The 22046-nt window shown below is 30.7% G+C and overlaps 1 protein-coding gene across 7 annotated transcripts in view; it reads right to left on the reverse strand.

The window, feature by feature from the left end:
• The window catches only part of LOC135800759 (potassium voltage-gated channel subfamily H member 6-like), a 56587-nt gene that overhangs the window by 20051 nt on the left and 14490 nt on the right, over positions 1–22046 (reverse strand). For 4 of the 7 annotated variants that reach the window (XM_065314094.1, XM_065314102.1, XM_065314081.1 and 1 more), the window contains 5 exons: positions 8580–8729; positions 8365–8506; positions 7935–8302; positions 7164–7303; positions 4583–4663 (listed from right to left, as the gene is read on the reverse strand). In XM_065314094.1, coding sequence (XP_065170166.1) covers positions 4583–4663; positions 7164–7303; positions 7935–8302; positions 8365–8506; positions 8580–8729 — 881 coding nt within the window. The remainder of the gene's footprint in view (positions 1–4582; positions 4664–7163; positions 7304–7934; positions 8303–8364; positions 8507–8579; positions 8730–22046) is intronic. The other 3 variants (XM_065314115.1, XM_065314087.1, XM_065314108.1) reach the window with 3 other exon arrangements.

Consider the following 22046-nt stretch of genomic DNA (forward strand, 5'->3'; position numbering starts at 1 on the left):
AAATAAATAGATCAATAGGAGAGTGTCCTCAATATTTACTCTCTATATTTATATTAAAACTCGATTTAATGACAAACATAGTATACTTGAGGTACCTTTAAAATTCCATATCAATTTCCTCGATATAGCGTTATAGTTCGTTTAACGGCATAAAATATGTTTATTTCTAGCAATTCGATTTTTTTCTGTAACATCATCTTGATACAACGTATTAAAATATCTGGTTTATTGACTGTCGATAGAAAGAGAATTTGCTTATTTTTAGTAACTAAAACTTTGTTATATTATGAAACTTTGGTCGTTAATGTTGTTTTCATTATTATAAAAAAATAGCTTCTCAGTTTTGGGCAATATAACTTAACTGTATAAATACAAAATTTATAAAAACATTTTTATAGCAGGAATAATATTCTTGTTATTGGTTATATATTTACTGTTTTACTGCTTTCTACTTCATCATATTTTACGATCAAAATACGGACATAAATATATTAATCATGCTTGGACTACTTCAATGTTTGTTGTTGTGACTTAATGTGGCAGTATTTCCTTATTTGGAAATTGTGTTGTTGAATTGTGTTCTTCTTACTATTACTAGTTTATTTTGTACTTATATGTTTGTTAATTGTATCACATAACAATCAAATCTAAAATTGATTTATTAAAAATTTCAAATTTGGAAACTCTAGAGGGGAAAACAATTTAATTTGAAAGAAATATTTAATATGATATTAATTATAATGATTTCTCGAATATTTTGAGAATGCAAATAAACATATTTCATTTTTTAAATTTATTTTTTTAAATTATACATATACTCGTATATGAAAGAATTTTACTGAAATAACATAAAGTTTCCGAACAATTTGAATAAATTATATTCAGATTTACATAATCTGAATATAGTTGTTTTTGTATTTTTTATATAAAAACCGAGCCAACATAGGTGTTACAAATGGAATCCTCTTATGATTTTAAAATTAATGTAAAATAGCATGCTAAACTAATTTCAACTAAATATTACATTTGCTACAAGTATGATTTTAATTTAAAAAAAATTAAAACTAAATATTTTCTATTGCTAGGATTTATTATGAATGATAAGATTCATAAATTTTATTCTAAAAAATAAAATATGTCAATAACGTTGTATTATTCCATCTGGATTAAAATTATTTAACAATTGCTACTATAATTTAATAACATAGCGCTTTTCCTACTTTTAAATTCAAAATGTCCGATTTTTTTATAGTTTTGAGACACAAAAAGTGTCTCACATAGCTGTGTTAAGTGCACCACAACACCATATAAAATGTCAGCAACTGTGCGGTTGAATTTCAAAGATTGAAAATACAAAAGTTTAAATACAAAAACGTGGAACGTGGAAATACAGTGGAAATGGAAAAAATAGCGTAAACAACACGTGACTAAAAGGCAAAAACTGTCGTTTAATCACTGGATACTAAATATGCTACTAAGTTAGGTTACTATTTATTGCAAACAAAAATATATCTGTTTTTCCAGATTCGGAAAAATCACCATACCAAAATTAATCAAAATTAGATTAATGGTTTTTATGTGAAAGCTTCACAAACAAACAAATAAATTGAAATTCGAATTCATTCGAATCCATTCGAAAATCCAGGACTAAATAAATTTAAAAAAGATGTAATAACACTAAAAGATATAATAAAATAAATTTTTTCTTTGCTTTTTATAAATCATTACAAAATCATCCGAAATGCCTTTAATGACGTTTTCTAATTAACTGAAAGCTCCTGCAACTTAAACCTCTCCAAAGCTCAAACCTGATAATATTCATTACACAAATGCAAATCGAAATACACACAGACGGGAAGCTTATAAAATGTATAAAATATGGTATTTATGCGTGCACGTGCCATACTCGTTCTTTGTATTTTGTTTTGTCTAACGAGGTATGTCACGCTGTCAACCGAGCTGTTGTCAACTGCGAACTGCGCCAGTATTGATTTATATTTTCTACTAATTGAAGGACAAACAAATAAAAATAAATACATTCAACCGCTGGCCGGTAACCGGTATCATGTGAATCTAGGGTAAATCATCACCATCGTATTTATTATCCTACTTAAAAAAAAAGAAACTGCGGGGAAATATATTGAGAGCAATTGAATTGAATTATTGCGGTTTTAGTTTTGCACACTTTTCGAGAAAATTTACTGTTTTTTTATGAAAAAAGTTTAATTTCCGCTTGGTAACAAATCAAAGTATGTTTTTATCTATGAGAAGAGTGTTTTTAATTGGTTTTTCAAGAGAAACTTTTAATTATTTGAGTTTTGAGTGTTTTGGCTTATTGTAGAGATGAAATGAATATATGTAAATAGTACTACTCAAGTTTACACACTTAGAAGTTAGGGAATCTTGTTTAAAGTTTATCGTATCTAATATTATTAGGAAACTAAATAAGTGGTGTGCATGTTTGATACTTAACATGATTTTACCTGATTATTTCATTTATTTTTCTTCCAGGAGCTTCTTTGGTTTGTTATTTGATTAATATTTTTCCTATATTCGTTATTTTGTTGTAAAAAATGCAAATAATGGATTTTAGCACCATCTGGATTTCAATTATATAGCTATAACTATGATTTAACAACAGTACTAACTTTCATCCCTTATTTTACACCCTTTCAGTTATATTTTTGCAACAAAAGGTAGTCTATTCGCTTTTCCATGGCCAAAACTATTTCCATACCAAAATTTATCAAAATTCGTTAAGTGGTTTTTGTGGCAAAGCGTCACAAACAAACAATCTCATATTTGCATTTATAATAATATTCAAAATAATAAAAATAATCTATAAACATATTAAATAAAAAATAAACTTTGATAGAAACAATATTCACCATAAATAACGTAATAAGTATTAACAAAATAGAAAATAAAACCTGATTTTATCAGAAATTCAATTTAATGTTTTACAAAACCGTGAAAAAAAGTATGATATAGCGTTAATGCTGTAGAAGTTTTTTGTAATTAAATATCTCACTAGTTTTTAATAAAAAACAAACATGTTTTGCAATGTATAATAAGTGTGTATAAATATTTATAGCAGAAAAATACAATAATTGAAAAACTTTCTTAGTTTAGTTATAAAATAACCACACACGCTGCTATTACTAAATAATTAAGAAAGTTAAAAAAATATAACATAAAATTATTACTAATAAATACAAAATTTATTTATCATTGACACAATTGTCCTAATTTTGTTCCCAATACAAAAATTCAAGCTCTAAATGAAAATTAACCGTAACACTTTCCAAAAACCTTTCTCCTTATCATGTTTTTGTTGTTTTTTCTATTATTTACTAGTTTTTATTGGCTTATATAACATGATATGTGTGAGTGTAACACCGTCGGCTATTTTCGTCTCGTCCTGTCGTCAATTTCCACATTTCCATGAATATTATAACAGGACGAAACCTCAGAACGAACCGAATCGACACCGTCGTCGCCGTCGTTGTCATTGACAACCACCATCAAGGGTACGGAAAAAAATTGGGGGCTTCACACCGACTCACACATTCACACAAACACGAAAATAGAAAAAAATTATAATACACACAAAATAAAACATGAGAGTGTTTATGACAAACTTTCGTAATGAAAAAATGAAAATCCACGCGTGGTAGAATAGAAAACTGGGGTGGAAAAGTGCGTGGCGTGTCGACCGGAAAATGCGCGTTTGATCCGCCGATAAGTTTAACAACTACCTCAACTTTTACAAGGTTGCTGGATTTTCAAACTTAATATTCATGGCGTTGCGACTTATTAAAAATTTGAATTTTAGATTTTATTTTTTGTTTGTGAGTGTTTTTAAAGTTGGTCGATTTCAAAGTGGTGTAAGTCGGAGAGTTTAAAACGTAGGGTATTGATTAAACTATTATCAGAAAGGAAATTTAATCTAGATTAGAGTTTAAACTAGATTTATTATAAAAAGTTGGGTGGTATCACTTTTATAACCAATTGAAGAAAAATTTCAAGTTTTTTTTAACAAAATAAAATTTAGTTAATAATAACTTTTAAACTAATAGTGATAGAAACCCCATCTTTGTTTTAGTTGATAGATATGAATGTCCACTTTAATATGCAATAAAGAAAAGTTTAGTAAATGTTATACTTTTGACGTAATTGATAAAAATACCAACGAAATCAAAATTTCATCAAAAACTTAAAATTTGTTTAAATCGTTTTAATTGTGTGATAACAAATGAAATTTACTTTTCACATCTAAAATTAACATGTCAGATGAAAGACTATTAATTGTATAATTAGTCTTTTTTGTTTGAATTGAGTAAAAGTCTTTGTTTTTTGTTGTTTTTCATAAAATGTTTGAGTTTTTTCAAACTATTTTTCTTTCTACTTCTAAATCTTATCAAAAACTACATAATTTACCAATTTAATATGCACTAAACAAAGCAATTTGTTTATAATTTAAACAAAACATAAAATATCATAGACCATACAATTATTTAAAGAACTTCTTTACAATTTCAAGTTTTTTATTAAGAATTGAAAAAAATGTGTAAAAACTCACCTGCGCTACTTTTTCGCCCATCTTGGGGGTGTGTAACCCACTCTGGAAATACTTTGCCGACCCATTATCCTGCACCGAGAACTGCAAATCAATTGATAGCCCTTTTGGCATCAACAAGGCACTACAAGCGTGTGTGGAGGCGTGCGTCGTCCTGCGTCCTTTCTCCAGGACGAAGCAACAAGCGGTAAATATTCTTCAAACATTATCTTTAAACAACTCGTACTTTATATAAATGAAGACTAAATTTATAAAAATCTACTAATCTAAAAGAAGAAATCGCGACTATTCAAAGATATGAACTAATTTACTCGAAAAAAGCAAATTTTTGTAACATAACCTAAAATTTAGAGAATATTGTTTGTTAAGTGTTCATATAAAATTGTTTATAATAATAATTAGGTGTGAATGGTTTATGATTTAATGTTTTTTGAGTTGTTTTCAAGTAATTAGTTAAATATTGTGAAATTTTAAGTTAAAGGTGTAATGTTGGTTGCATAGTTTTAGTAATTATTGAATAACTTTAAATTGGGTTAAGTTAGGATAAATTTCTTTTTAAAACCTAATTCTCAATAAAATTCTACGTATGAATATGTATTCACAGTGTGTATAAACGTATTAACTAAAAAGTTATTAACAATTAAAATCAACATTTCAAAAAAACTCGATTTTAACTTTAAAATGTTCGTATTTTTATGTAAAACACTGCAATCTACAATATTTACATCAAATTTTGTGTAAAATTAAATCGTAATTTGGTTTTTTGAAAAAAATATTCACTTTAACCTATTATTTTTTGAGTAATTAAATAAAAACCAAAATTATGCAACTATTATTTCCACCACAACTTTAAATTCACAATTTATCCTTATATTCCGCTAGTTTTACTAAAACTGATTTTATAGTAATATCAAAAACAAAGGAGTCCCTATAGTATCACGCAAGAAATATTACTCGCTAGAAGGCCGACCATCAGTAAACAATAGTAAATAAATATTCAAATCGAATTGCGTTGAATAATGCACGATGCACGAATGCATCCCTTAAACGTGCATGTGTATAGCTGTGTGTCTGTGCTGTGAAGGTAATATGTTTGTAGTTTAATATTGACCCGTAGTCACAAAGGCAAACGAAAATAGTTTCAGTTTGAAAATGAAATAGAAAAACAAAAATTAGAGCGTTTTCGATTGAAGCGAAGCAGCAAGACACGTTATTAATGCATATTTGATGGGAAATCGATTGCGCCTGAATGGGGTGAGCATGATTTTCCGACTTTTCAACAGTTAAACTAATGCTATTAGATGTTGCCGACTTTCGAAGTTTTCTAGTTTGCTTCTAATTTCGAACTCAAGAACTCATTTCTAATTTTAGGTTGTGGGCAGCGTAGGCTTTTCAATAGAAAATTGGGTGTAATTCATACACTAATAAAGTTAATTTAATTATTTTTAGATCAACTGATAGCCAATTAAATTATCTTTCAGGAAATGGTATAATTTATATAGAAAATATATTTGTTATATTATTTTTTTGGAATATAAAAATTTAATTTAATTTCTTGATTATGTTTTTTACTATAAATTTTATGATAACTTTTGTTGCAATTAAAGAATCTTTACAATCATTTTAAAATCGGATAGGTATTTAAATTGCCTTTTAATTGATAGTAATATGGTCCCTTGAAATTTTGTTTATCATAGATATATTTGTCAATAAAATGTAAAATTTAATTTTTTGCTCAACAATTTTTCTATGTTCTTGACTATAAATTTACTAATAACTTTTTTCCTATCAAAGAAATCAACAAAATCTTTTCAATAGCTAATAGATATTTAAATTATCTTTCAATTGACTATAATATCACCCCAAAAAACTTTCATTAACATAAAAATATTCATCTTTAAATTATGTACTTCACTTTATCTGATTTTTCTGTATATCTACTTTAATGTAGGCAACCAAGTATACACCAAAACTCAAATCTCAGAATATCTCCACTCGCCTACAACGTTACCTCATTTAAATAAATAAAGACGCAATTAATACCTGAGTCCTTCCTCTGTCATTGTGTATGCGTGGGTGTTAGTGTGTCTGAGTAAACTAGGGCGATAATGCGTAAGCATGAGCTTTAACGACCTTCGTCAAAGCTCGTCCGGACGAACTAGTAAATTCTATTACGCTTGATGAACATTTGGGGACTTGTCGCCGAAAGCTCAATTGTGTTTTTTATAGTTTAGGCTGAACGCGTCTCGATTCGAAGGATAATTGGATTTTCAGGACGAAAAGTTTATGAGCTTTTTGGCATAGCACATATGCCATGATAAAACAAGCTTATTGTGATTAAAAGCTTGTGAAAGATGAGCTTTTAAGCTCAAAAAGTATGTTTTCATATATACACTACTAAAATGGCTGAAAATTCAATGAAAATTATCAAAAAGCTCAAAAAGCTCAAAATCATCAGTGAGCTTTCCAAGCAGGTGTAATCTAAATAATCTTTAGCATCCAAAAGCTTCAAAAGTCTAAAAACACTTTCAAATATTAATTTTTTTGTTTTAATTTTTTTCAGGAAAATAAATTTTTAGTTTACCTTCTGTTTGAGTGAGTCCGTGGTCGGATTGCTGAGGCTCGGACTCTTCCTGTCGTAGGACGTGAAGGCAGTCTTGTATCTCTGTAGGTCACTTTCAGACGATACGTTCGGGAATTGCTTCGACAGATAAGGCTTGCTCGCTGCAACAGACACAACCGGACACATTAGTTTTCATTACGAGCTTAATCTCCACCACCACAACAGCACACACACACAACAAGTTGCCAAAGCAGTGGGATCTGCGTTATTAATCTATGTTTCGAGTTTATCTCGAGTCTCTGAGGCTGCTGACAGCGAATATGCACTCATTTCAAACCATTAGCATTCAAGGTCAATTATACAAGATCTAATCGTGATAATCTTAATTAAAATCTGAGAATAATTAATTTCTATAGGGTTTTATTGTATTTTGCGTATTTTAGGGATTATTTTGGAAATCTTTAAGAAATTTGCTTATAACTTTTTTGTTTTTGGAGATATTTTTGATTTTTTGATAGGAAATTGAAGATAATTCAATTATCTTTCATTGGTGATAATAATATTTGAAGAAATAATTATGGAAAGTTAATTAAAACAGTTATAAACAAATTTTTAGAAATTTTTTGTAAAAAATGAATTTTTGACGTTTTTAATTGATAACTTTTAGAGTTTTTGAAAAATGGCTCAATTAATTCATTATTTAATTAATTTTAACATAATAATGCATTTATTTGCTTTTATTTTGCAAATAAATCAATTTTAAGGAATTTAATATTAATTGAAGGTACATACGAACGGCAATAGTAGGATACCCGCCCGTTTTGAAGCATTGCCTGCGCGCGATAGCATCCAGACTGGTGGCATGCGCCACCCGACTGGGCGTAACGGGGGCGGCGTGTCTTTGCGCCGAAGGCGTGCCCATGGGCTGCTGATGCGGATGCTGCGAGCCGCGCGCACGCTCCACGCTCTCACCGCGTTCGAACGACGCCTGGTGGCTGGCGGGCGCACTGTGCGAGATGGTGAGGGCGTTGTAGTCGCGCCCACCGCACGCCCCCGACGGCAGCGCCATCGTGTGCGTCGCTTGCGTTGTTGTGGGCGCGTCCGATTTGGACACCCACGTTTGCTCCAAGATCGGCGTTGGTGAATTCGATGTTAACGGACTAAAAATTAACAAAATTACAAATCATTTCATAAAAATATATATAGTAAATTAAGCAGTTACCATTGTTCCAAAGTGTCAGCTTCTTCTTCAGCGGCGGTGACATCGCTAGGTGGCGTTAGGTATCCGGCGAGGCGTAAGCCCCGCCCACGCAGGTTTGAACCGAGGCGGAGACTTTGTCGGAATGAGGCTCTCGCTCGATCAACTACAAATATATTATAATTAATAATCATCATAATATAAATATTTTAGAAATTAAAAAAAAGAAAAAAACTTACATTTACTCAACCGTGTCTTCCCAACAGGACTACTCTCCAGAGATGGCGCTGGTTGAGCGGTAAGGTCTTCAAAATTGATGATGATTAAACTGATGTCGTCAACTTCGCTTCTGATAGGTGCTATCACTTCAGAACATAGGAACTTGGAACCTAAAATATAAGAAAAAAATATTAAAAATTATTTTTTTGCAAAAAACTTGATTTTTGAATTTTTTAAAAAATTTTTTTAACAAAAAATTAAAATTAATAAATAACAACTTTTAATCGCACTTTTAAAAAGTGTAAAGGAAAAAAAGATATGAATATAGCAAAAACTAAAAGCTGTAGGAGTAAAAGTTAGCAAATTTTTGAAAATTTTTGAAATTTTTCCAAAATTTTCCAAAATTTCTAAAAATTTAAAGTTTTTTTTTGTAAAACTGACATTTTAACATTGAAAAACAACAAATTATATGTTTAGTTAACTAAATTACTTCCAAAATATCAAAATATACAGGGTGTTTCCCAAAAATCAAAATTTTACAATAAAAATTACAAAAAACATTTTTTTCTTTAAAACTTAATCACAAACTAATTTTCCCCTAACAACATAATATATATTTTCCCTCAAACACAATAAAAACCTAAAACAAAGAAATACACCATTTCCAATGTTTTGACTAAAATATTTAAAAAATAATCACGCCATGTTCGCATACGCCGCTTAATAATACATTCGCCAGCCGATAAATTGGTGGATGGCCGATGCGTGTCGAAGCTGTCTGGGAATGTCGACGAATATCAATAAAATCAATAAATAAATTACGCGGCGCATTAATACGAAATGAATGGCCACTGAAGCGGAACGCAATTCGCTCGACGTACCTACTATCCAACAACAACTAGTTTACAAGTACGAACGAGTCAATATGCGATTCAATTGAGCATTCAATGTTAAATACAGGCACGCGGAAAATGTACCAACGAACAAACAAATCGATAAACAAGCTGAAAATTTTCTTGTTTTCAACGTGTCACGATTTTTACATTTGTCACGAGTGGGAAAACGGGTGTAATTATTGATTGGGTTGTGAATAAACAAAAAAAATTTAAAAATTATTTTGTTGTTCTTTTTAAATAAAAATAAGAAAAAATTGTTTATTGATGTAAAATTTTTAATTTTTAGTTAAAGATATAAAAATTGGTCATAGTACGCCATCTAGGTTGGAGTTACATAACTATTATTACTCTCAAAATCAAATATTTACTTTCATCCCTTATTTTACACCCTTAAAGTTATATTATTGCAACAAAAAGCAGCTTATTTACTTTTCCATAGTCTAAACTATTTATTTACCAAAATTTATCAAATTTGATTCAATAGTTTTTACCGCAAAGTGTCACAAACATACAAAAACACTCATATTTTGCCTGCATCTGTTTCTACACATCAAAATATTAGTCAAAATTATAAAAAAATTTAAGAAATATTAGTTTAACTCAACAATCATCAAATGCACTTTAAAATTTTGCCCATTTCCGGTTTAATTGCTCAATAATAATATTATTAATTAATTTATTGCAAATTTAATGTAAATATCCAATAAATTATCTTTTTCCAGACCCTTTACACAAAAATTCCTAATATTTTCATAGATATTAAGTAATCTTACCCAAAACTAAACAATTTTTCCTCCAAACCGGAAGTCATTTACTATAAATTTAATGTTAAACAATTTCCACAAGTTTACGAGCGATTTCCTTAAATAATAAACTAAAATTATTTCCTTTCACTAAAAACCGTAATTATCTCGCTGAAATATGCTAAATTCGCACGTCAATGAAAAACATGTTTACAGCGCCTCCTGCCGGCGGAAAACCGCAATTATTCCATCTGCGGGCGCACTTTAATGATCCGGTCATTAATTTTCATTAACAACAAGCTTTTCTATATATTTTTGGAAGCAGTAGTGTGCATGTACACCCGAGTAGGTAAATGTGTGCATGTGGGGTGTTTGGGGGTGGCGTGGGGGTGGCGTGGTAGTATGGCGATCGTTGTTATTATTGCACTGCCCGCTTCACGGAATAATGAAATTACGCGCTGATGTAATGAAGCACCCCTCGGCGCGCCGGCGTTTTGTTTCACGTCCGCTTTTTGGGGAGGCGGCAATTAAGCCGCCCCCATTGGAATGCATTCACGGAACGCGCACGAATCTAGTTAACAATCGCGCGCAGGAAACTCCAAAGGGAAATGCGAGCGTTACGCTACCCACACATAGGTGACTCGCTACATTAAATTTTTTCGGTGTGTCCGATTTGTTTCAACCCTTAATATTAACCCGAAAAAATATACAAAATGATAAAGTAATTTCATCTACGCAGGGGAAAGTTTCAAGAGTCGCAGCGACAAACTTTTTGTAATAGATTGCTTATAACTTTTCAAACTCTTGTAACTCCCGACTCTTTGGGGGCACAAAGTTCAATCCAACGACATATTGTAGGCAGTTAGATTGTCTTTAAGGTGATGTAAGGCAAAACTTTCCGGAGGTTACACAAAGTTGATCTTTTGAGGCGTAAACCTTAAATTAGTAATAATTTTCTTTCAAAAATTCAAAACTCAATTACGTCCAAACGCGTAAAGATAAAATTGTGTTTCAAATGCAATTTAATAACTGAATAACTTATCTTTGCATAAATAAATTAAATTTTTATTTTATACAGGGTGTTGCGGTAATATTTAACGATTTATTAAAATTTTCAAAAAAATTTTTACAAAAAATGTTTTTTACTTTATTTAACCTCAAAAAAATATTAAATTAATTAAATATCAGTCAATGATTAAATGTTTTATCAAGTAAATTAAATAACTATCATCCCTTGACATTTCAAACACGTTTAAATCGCCCCTAATTGCATTAAATCCATCGGAATCAAAACATCCCTCGGGTTGTCAATTTATTTGCGTCATCCATCCATTTCCACATTTTCCACATGAAATACATGGAAATGGAAACCCGTCCCCGATGAATTGATGTGTAACTGTCAGCTGCGCGCCACGAACACGAGCCCATCGACATGACATTAGTTAATATGTCACCGATGGCGCATACTCTTCAATATTTACATCTACGAATACCGATAGCGACGCGGATTTTTCCCCAGACGTTCGCATTGCGCCCTTACAACATCTGTTTGGTGGAGGCGCGGGGCTGTGGGGCTGCGGTTGTGTGTGGCGCACCGAAAACCCCAAAATGTCCCAGTGGAGGCGCCGGGCACGCCGCGCCAACCAAAACCAATGTCATCGATAATTCCCAATGCGGAGGTTTCGTGCTCAGCACACACAAAATAACTGCTTTTTGGTTATTTAATATATGATTCAATATTTATTGCAACATGTTTATGTAATGTACATGGAAAATTATTGAATAAAAGGTTTAGTTTTGCGTAAAACAAGAAAAAAGGATAATAATTCAATATTTGAATTGGGAATTATGTTTATTTATTAAATTTTGAATGTAAAACATTTTAAAATGTTAAAAAATTAAATTAAAATCAAAAATTTATGTTTTTCCGGGTTTTAAAACAATTTCCGGGTCAATTTCAACAGAAATTTTGATTTAAAGAAAAGATAAATGCCAATAATGTTCTTTAACGCCATCCAGAGTCCAATTATACAACTATAACTATATATAAATTCTATTTCCAACTTTCATCCCTTATTTCGCACCCTAAAAATTATTTTTTACGCCCAGAAAGCCGCTTATTTCCTTTTCCAACAACAAATCTATTTCCATACAAAAATTTATCAAAATTGCTTCAGTGGTTTTGGCGTGAAAACGTCACAAACATACAAAATCATAGTTTAAACCACAAAAAACTCATTTTGTATTAAAAATCGCATTGCACATTAAATATGAAAGCGTGTAAAAATAATGTGACCGGCTTAGCGACCCCTTTTCATCCGCCAGCACCTACATCGACCAAGAAATGACATTTTGTCACGACATGCGACCTCCAATGCGACCAACAACGTGCTTAAACTACCCAGAACCGACGAATAAAAATATTTCCATAATTCAATCCAAAAAACCACACTTTTACATTTATTCTACTAAATTCATTTAAAAACACACATTTTATTCTTATTTTGTTCTGTAATTAATTTATATTATATTATTTACCATATTAATATCGTGATTAATTCTTGGGTAAACACACTGTATGTTGATAATATTCACAGTTTGACGTGAATAATTTTGAAACATTGTGTCGCGCAAACCGGAAAAAATATATCGCACGACATGCAAGCGCATGCTAGGTAACTCGACTTGATGTTGTATATAATATGTAGTATATACTACATAGAGCGTAACATAGCATAGCATAGCATTACATTTCCTTTTGTTGTTGTATAGTTTGCGCGAGTTTACTTGGCTGCGTTTTGGGCTGCCGTTTTCGTTTTCGTGTTTGCGCTTGTTGTGTTTGTTCCTTAGTGCTCGGAATAAGTACGGATTTAATTTTCGTTTGCGGTGTACAATGTGAAAATTGTGCGGTCGTGGGAACCACAAACGTGGAATTAATTACAATTCTAAAGAAAACATGTAGAAAAAATATTTCATTTAGTTTTCGTTCGGAGAAAAATTAATTTTTAGGTTTTTATTTTTATTAGAAAAAGAAAAATTTGGAGAAATGAAAATGTTTGGATTTTTATTAATTAATCAGAAATTAATTGATATCATTTATTTATTTTTGCATATGTTGATTTAGAATTAAATTTTGTATCTATTTGTTAATAAAGTTAGTGAATAACTGTTTTAAAAAACTAATTACACGCTATTTTAAAACAGTTTATTATCTAACCAAAAATGATGTCAAAAAAGTGAATTTTTAATTGTTTTTTGATGATAACTCGAAAACGGCTGGACGGATTTGACTAAATTTAGTGTTAAAATGTTTGTAAAGGTCTAAGTAATGTTTCAAAATTGAGAAAACTGAAAGAAAATGCAAGGAAAATGCTAAAAATTACAATTTTCAACAAGAACATTTCAAAAAATTTTTTTTTGTTTTAAAGCTCAAAAAACATCTTTTATAAACAATTTTCATTTAAACTTTTTATATTTTCAAAACCTTATTTAATCCTCTTTCTAATGCTAAAAAAATCAATTTGATATCATTAACAATACAAAAACTACGCGCAAAACAAACAAAACTAACCTTAATTTCCTAAAAACCCAAACCGCCATAAACCAACAATCGATTTGCAACAAATAAAAAAACCTACACTAGTAATACCACTGCGTAATACACACTCTATCAAAAACAATAAACCATGTCCGAAAGTAAATCAGTAAATCAGGCAAACGCTGATGTCGGTCAATCGTCAATTCGTCACGTCGCCTGTCACTTACTCCTCAAGGCGCCACCCACACACCCACGTACACCCACACACACCTGCCATCGTCGACCATGTTCATTAATTATTCACGCACCCCGCATCGGATATTTAACTTATCGTTTATTCTTTTATCCGGTGAAAATGTCACTGTGTCTGTGTCGTAGGTATAATTTTTTCCGTTATCCTTGGAGTCATAGACTATGGCAGGACAAATCAATGTTTGCGCTCGATAAAAGGATTGTACGCTGTTATCCATTATTTCGCGGTGTTGGTTTTTCCCCTTGCTTTTTTGTATTGTATGTCGTGGCAAACAACGTGTGTGATTTATTGTTTGTACTAAGATCTACCCTCTCACTAATGCAAGGGCAAACAAACAGTTGTAATTAAATAGAAACGTTTGTAATTAAATTAAAACTGGAATTTTCCATGTTTTTTAAGCATTAAATACAACAGTGTTAAAGTTCTCATGGTTGGGGATGTAATAAAAATTGAATTTGTATGTTTGTTCATTAATATCTTTAAAACTATTAAAGATAGGTTTATGATTCTTTTTTTGTTGTATTTGGGATTAAATTCTACGTAATAATAAGTTTTGATAATGTTTATGTGATAAATATTGCGGAAGTTATAAACAAATGAAATTAAAATTTTGTAAAAATTGTAAATTTCACTGCAATTCCTTCAAAATTAATGTATTTTAACATTTGAAAAGCAAATATTTTATAAATTTCTATGTCAATTAATTCTATAATATTAATTAATTATTTTTCCAATAATTTATGCCTTTTATTCAATTTACAACAAAATTTCAACAAAAATTTTCACATTTTTGTTATTTTTTCAAATAACTGTTCAAAAACTCTTTGAAACTTATCCAAAACTTTAATATTGTATTAAAAATGATTTTTAAAGAGTGTTGGAAAAGTTTTTCGCTGTACGTGCGCCGCGGGGTGCACTTAACGGAATGAAAATCGGTTCGAAAATCGATGCGCAACCCCGTGTGATTTTTACCGCACGCTAAACACATAAAACCGGCTTTACACGTAATGTGCATTTGCTGCATTTAGGATTAGCCCTTAAGCCTGTTACGGGCAATGTTCGAGGTGAATGTTAGCAGGAAATACGATGTTATAAATTGGCATCAATTCAAATCAAATTTGAAATAATGAAAATTTAATATTCATGAAATTACAGTAAAAAATTTTAATGCCAAAAATATTTTTTAATCTTTTAAAGACGTTCCTAGAAGAATTTAAATAATTCTTTTATTTAATTGAAAATTTTAGGATAAATTTCTTGTTTTAGACACCAAAACCAAATTTTTCAACTTTTACAATTTTTAAATTTTTGCAAATTTTTCCAAAAAATTTTGCAGAAAAAGTAAATATTTCTTAATCAATCCAAAAACTCAATATCACAACATCAATTTATAATAAAAATCAAATTTCAAAGCATAAATTATAAAAAAATTTTTTCCAAAATTTGAAAAAAATTTTTCCCAAAATCAAATTTTCTGTAATCGTAATTCCTACAAATCCTATTTTTGTTCCACATCCCCAATTTTTTCCGTTCGAATGAATTGGAATAGTAAATTAACCCAACGACTTGCACCCTCGCCACCCCCATCACTCCAAGACTAGGTCGCCGGTAATAAGAATAGAGATGGGGGTGGCGATGGCGATAGGCTTGTGTCGATACCATACCCAATGTATACACCTTCGTGCCATGCATACAAACGCCAAAAAAAACACCACCAAAACGCAACCCCTTACTTAAAGGGGTAAAAGTTGGAAAACCCTGCAATCAATCTAATCTTGATGGCCCGATGCCTAATATCATCATTAAAATCCACTACTCTGATGTAAAAAAAAAAATAAAATTACTTTTCAAAAATAAAAAAATAAAAAATCAAAAAACAAACAAAAATAGAAAGAAAAAAATTAAATTAACGGATTATTTTACCCCTGAAAGGTGAATTTTGTATTGAGCATTAGGATCGCTCTCATGATGAGGATTAAAGGTCGACGAGGCACTTAGGCGCGTTGGGTTCCACAGAACAACCGCCCCCGCAGTTCATCCCTTGTCGGAGCGCCAAAAATCGGTAAAACTGGCCGCGCCTCAAATTGCCCCAAGAGATATCCGAGCATCCGTCGGATTGCACGAATCGACGCGCAATCGTCGCTAATAATTTATAAGCTCCACACTTTCAACCCCAACCCCTTGGACCCCGTAGCTTCCAAATTGAGCTTTTGGCGATTAACTCTAGTGCCGCAATAAACCTAATCGAAGTGGCTATAAAATGTTTGTAAATTTGATTAACCAATCAAACTAACTAACTAAAACTTTTATTACATAACCTCAAATTTTTACCATTTAGAGGTTATTTTAACGTATGGCTTTCACAAAAGTCATCCACGCATAAAATACTTTTTAAATACCACCGTTTTGATTATTCCTGCGACAAACAAAGTTTTCTACTTTGCAGGAGCGTGTTTTAGGTGGGAGTGTGTGAGTGTGTGTGCACCTGGTGGCCTACATTGCGCCAAATAGCGCAAACCGCATTAAACGCTAACCAAACGAACACGACGTACGAAACACTAAAACCACCCCTCCAAACACCACAGCGGGGTGGTTTGTATAGGATTCAGTTTCTGAACGGCGAATGTCATTAGGAAACATTTAAGTTATTCCAGACCGGAAATGACCTCTGCGCTAATACATTCCTTTTGCTAGTTTTCCACAACTTTCACAGAATTTTCCAGACTGTATGCGATGCGGGAAACTTTCGACGTGGTCATAAAGTTGTTTGGTTCAGTTGGAATATACTGCATTGTGTTCAAAGGAATGGATAAAGTTATGCATGTTAAAATGGCGATCATTTGATGTTAGTTAGGGAACAATATGGCTACGGATAGCGAATAAACAAAAGAATTGTAATGTAATTTAGGTTAGATTTAAATTATAAAGGCACGCAACAGGGGGAATTAATCATAGGAAGTACAAAAGGATTAAAAATAGTGTTTTTGTCTTGTAAAGTTAAGAAACATTAGTTAAAATTGCTTTGAACAAAACATTAATCGAATTGTTTCAGTTTTTTATTAATTACTTAAAAAGTAATAGAGGTACACTAAAAATTCTTTCACCCATCTCTTTGCTATTAAATTCCACATCAAAAAGTATAAATATTTTGTAATCAACTTATTTATATTAGAAGTTATCGACAAATTTGTTGCAAATCATTTTTTTTTATAAAATTAAATTTTAATTGTTGATAACTTTTAAATTAACAGTTGTATAAAAACGAATTAAAATTATTATATATAGAATTTTCCTAGAAATCGATATTAGAAAGAATTATAACAGTAATCTAAATGGTTTATGAGTTATTCAATAAAAACTATAAAAAATCATTGAGTATTTTTGTACTATTATAACCATGATTTTTTGCCATAGTTTTTTTTTAATTACTCAATAACTAATAAAGTTATACCAAAAATTCTTTCACTCATCTATTAACTATTAAATTCTACATCAGAAAGTAAAAATATTTTGTTATTAACAAATTGTTATTAAAAGTTATCGACTAATTTGTAGCAAATAATTTTTTTATAAAATCAAATTTTAATTGTTTATAACTTTTAAACTAATAGTCGTATCATAACACATTAAACTTAGTTATATGTAGAATTTAATTAAAAATCTATATTTAAAATAATTATAACTGTAACATCAATAGTTTATGAGTTATTCAATAAAAACTAAAAAAAAATCATTGATTATTCCCCGTTATTATAACCATGATACATGACACGTGTCACTCGACGCTTTCATTCGTTGTTATTGTAATTGATGCAATTATCGCACGAAATATATGCTCCGAAATAAGCGTAACAATAGTTTTTACTTCCACCTATTATTATTTCTCTGTAGTTGTTAATCATTATCAACTATTTTTAGACCAAAATTAACCATAACCTAATTCCCAAATAAAAATAAAATAAAAAAACGAAAAATATATAAAAATACAAATTTACTACAAAAAGAATTTAAATTTATTACATTTATGTAGCCATGTTTTGTTTCTAATTTAATTTTTCCGCTATACATTTATAAACTTTCCCGGGTTTGAACTTTTCCACCCTTCCACCCTTTTACGCCGCACTGGAAAGTTCCCTTCAGCGGAGGCGTAGTAAATAATTGCGTTTAGCCGGGAGACAAACAGGAAAAAACAATAAAACACGACGGCGGTCACGAAACCGCCATCGAGCGCGCTTCGCATTAGGGGTGGCAAGCGGGGCGATAGCTGCTTTTAATTATTGTCATTGGCGCGCGCGCATAGTGCGAACGTCACACATCCTTTCATTGATTTTCAAGGATAGTGGATTCAAAACTATTCAAACAATTATTTAAAATTGAAAAAAAAATAGAGATTTAATGCCTAGACAACAGATATTTAGAGTAAAATATTTAAAAACGTGTATAAAGTGTAGTATTTAATAAATGTATAAAGTTATTTTTTATTTTTTAGTATTTTTAAAGAAAAAAAATGGAAAAAAGGTTTTTAATATATTTTTAATGATTTAATAGCTAGACAATAAATATTTAGTATATAATGTAGTAAACGTGTATAAAGTACAGTATTTAATTAACGTATAATATTTTTATTTGTTTTTTAGCATTTTTTTAAGGAAAATTATCGAAATAAATTTTTTTTATTCAAATTTTTAATAATTCAAAGTCAAGGCGATAAATATTCAGTGAATAATGCTATTACCGTGTATAAAGTATAGTATTTAATACGTGTATAATACTATATTTTGTGTTTCTGTATTTTCAAGAGATAAATATGACAAAAATGATTTTTTATTTATATTTCTGATATTTTCATCTCAGAACAATAAATAAGTAGTAGATAATATAATAAAGGTGTATAAAGTATAGTATTAAACACGTGTATAATATTTTTTTCCGTTTTTTTCTCTTTTTGAAGCATAATTATGAAAAAAACATATTTTATTTATATCAATCCTTTGCCTTAAATGTCCTTCATTATCCTGTCATCACTATGCGTGTCACTGCATTGTCCAATTATCCAGCGCTCGTCCTCGTCCTTACACCCATGATATCCTGACATTTAACACATATAACATTTATATTTTGCACTAACAGCACCCACGCACATGTATACAAACAATAAAAATAATGTCCTTTCATTATCCTTGTACAATCCTTGTAATCCGTTTTTATGTACCCATTTACAAATGTTTTTTTTTTCTCTGTGTAATTTTCTTTAACGTGTTTTGTTTTGTTTTATTTTGGTGTGGCTAATTTACTTTTTGTCCTGTTTGTCCTGTTTTTTTGTTTTTCACCCCCCGCCACGGGGTTGTTAGCTGGTCTCGGTCGGCGGTCGTGTTGTGGTGGCATTATCAACGCGCCGACATCTAAATAGATCAATTGTGCCGCATAGTACGTAGTACAACTAGCAGAAAACAACCCTCTCACCCTTCACTACTATCAGGGGGTTGATATATAGAATATAGGTATAGGAAGAATATAGGTAGAGACCACCTCGGGTGAGGAGCTCCGCGGAAAGCTAATTTCCGAGGTGGGGTTATGCGAGAGTGTTTTGGTGGGTGCATGTCGAAGGGGTGGTTTTCTGGGGGGCGACACACGTGCCGTAACGAACCGCATAATGACATCGGCATTTCCGCGACACATTTTCTCTCGATTGCCCGGCTAACCGCAGGGAGTTAACGGTGAGTCGGCAGGGGGTTGCATTTGCAAATCAGGTGAATTAAAGTTGCTATTATGCAGTGTTCATTATTCATCAAGAGAAATAAAATCACACAAAGAAAACTAAAGAAAAATTTTTGATTGTGAAACTTCAAAGCGCGATAATTAAGCTATCAATCAATGGATTTTAATCGGATAAAAAGAATTTGATAGGAAATTTAATCTAGTTTCAGAATATATGCATGATGATTTATTTGTTATTGTTTTTAATCTATTTATTTATATTTTTATAAAATTTTGTTTTTTGTTATAAATATGACAAAGGGTTATTAATTAATGAATAACTCAAGAATGCGTTAATAGATTTTATACTTTCCTTTCCTTACTCCAATGAAAGATAAATAAATTCCTAATATAACAATGTTTAAATTGTGTAAATTTATTAATAACTTTGTTATTTATCGTGCTTTGAAATATTGATAATGAAATAATAGAATTTTTAAGTTTAATTTTTTAAACCTTTGTTTAAAATGCTATAACTTTTAAAATAAGTAAAATTCACTAATGATTTTTTACTGTTTTATTAATAATTTATTTCTTCAGCAAAATTTTTTCTACTAATTATACTTTGTAAGTTATTTCCAAAAATGTAAAAAATACAACTTCTCAACTAAAATTCTTAGTTTCATGTTTATCATTTAATAATTTTAAGGTTATGTATCTTATTCAAATTCTGTTTACGTTAAATTAACCCCCATTCAATATCTATCCACCAATATCAAGATATTTGTTATCGCATATAAATTGTAGGAGTTATCATCAAAAATCTAAACAAAACCGAGAATTTATTTTCACTTTTCGGATTTTTCCGCGTGATTTACGAAAGCTCATTTTTTAAAAGAGTGCTTTAGGGTTATTCGAAGGTAGTTCTTTTTTATCTACGCTGTTTATGCATGTCATTGAATGCCTACACTCGTATTTCGTCCTTACATGTATCCTTACATAGTCAAAGATATGGGCCGCGGATATAAGAGATAAAGCTCTAGGAAAACGGAAGTAAACGCGCACGCAGCCGTAGGATAATCGAAAGCACACATTTTCAACAAACGCACCCACAAGCTGTGAATAACAACCCCTAAACGCCCATCGACGCATAAAAGCTCAGGGACGCAAAGCTCTCCAACACTAAACATGGAAATGCTAGCAATTAAAGCTTTTAACTTGGATTATATGAAATTATCCTGTTTATCAATTGGCGTTTATTTATCGCCATCTTGATATAGTATCAGATTATACTAAAAAGAGAGCTTTCAAGCTTTATTTAGAACATTTATGAGGAAAGTTTTAGGCTGGAAATAGGTTTAAAGCAGAATTAAAAATATGTTATTAAGAACAGAGGTTTTAGTCCATTTTTCTTCGGTTTTATTGTCCTGTTTAGTCCTGCGCGCTTTTTTGGCTCGCCGGCTATAAGCAGACACAACATTTTTAATTATCCACGCGCGCTTGCCAGCCTGGCAGACGTTTATTGTCTCCCGTTTTTCATTTTGTTGTGAGTAACACACCAACACATGCAGGGCCACAACACATTTTCTAGTTTATTCACTTCTATTCATTTTTATTCTGGATTATATATTCATGACGGTTAAAGAAGATATTTTCAGTAAATTATTTAATTTTAAGACATTATATGTCAATGGTGGAAATGTAAATTGAAGACTTTTAATCAAAAGTAGCAAAATTAATTATTTTCTTGATTTTTGGACTTATTTTGTGCTGATTTGATAAATAATGATAATAATTTTAGTTTAGAGAAATTAAATAAGCTATTAATGCAATTTAGCGCCATCTAGATTAAAAAAATATGACTAAAACTATGATTAAACCATAAAACCAACTTTCATCCCTTATTTTACACCCTTGCAGTTAAATTTTTGCAACAAAAAGTAGCCTATATTATTTTCCTTAGTCTAAAATATCTTCATACCAAAATTTATCAAAATTGGTTCAATGGTTTCTGCGTTAAAGCGACACAAACAAACAAAAAACTCAAATTTGCATTTTTTATATTCCAAAAAATCAAATAAACAATTTTTATGCTTTATACTCAATAAAATACCACAATAAACCTATTTTTCTTCCCTTTTTATAAATTTTTCAATATCTTCTAATGCTGTCGAGACTATATATTCATTTGTGTTTACTACGATGGTGTGCGCCTTGCTCTGTTCGTCGATACCACCGCATTCAACGGTCTGCTTGCTCTATTATTAAAATACAGTTGTGAATGTTCGGTCGTTCATTCGCTCTAAGTTTTCCACGCGCTAAGCTCATTCGATTCTTCGGATTAATTTGGCACGCAAGAC

Source organism: Atheta coriaria, unplaced genomic scaffold (genome assembly GCF_025399875.1).
Source record: "Atheta coriaria isolate IRGN ID8LTWV9N9 unplaced genomic scaffold, Caltech_Dcor_3.1 hic_scaffold_2_pilon, whole genome shotgun sequence".
In the NCBI taxonomy this organism is placed as follows: domain Eukaryota; kingdom Metazoa; phylum Arthropoda; class Insecta; order Coleoptera; family Staphylinidae; genus Dalotia; species Dalotia coriaria.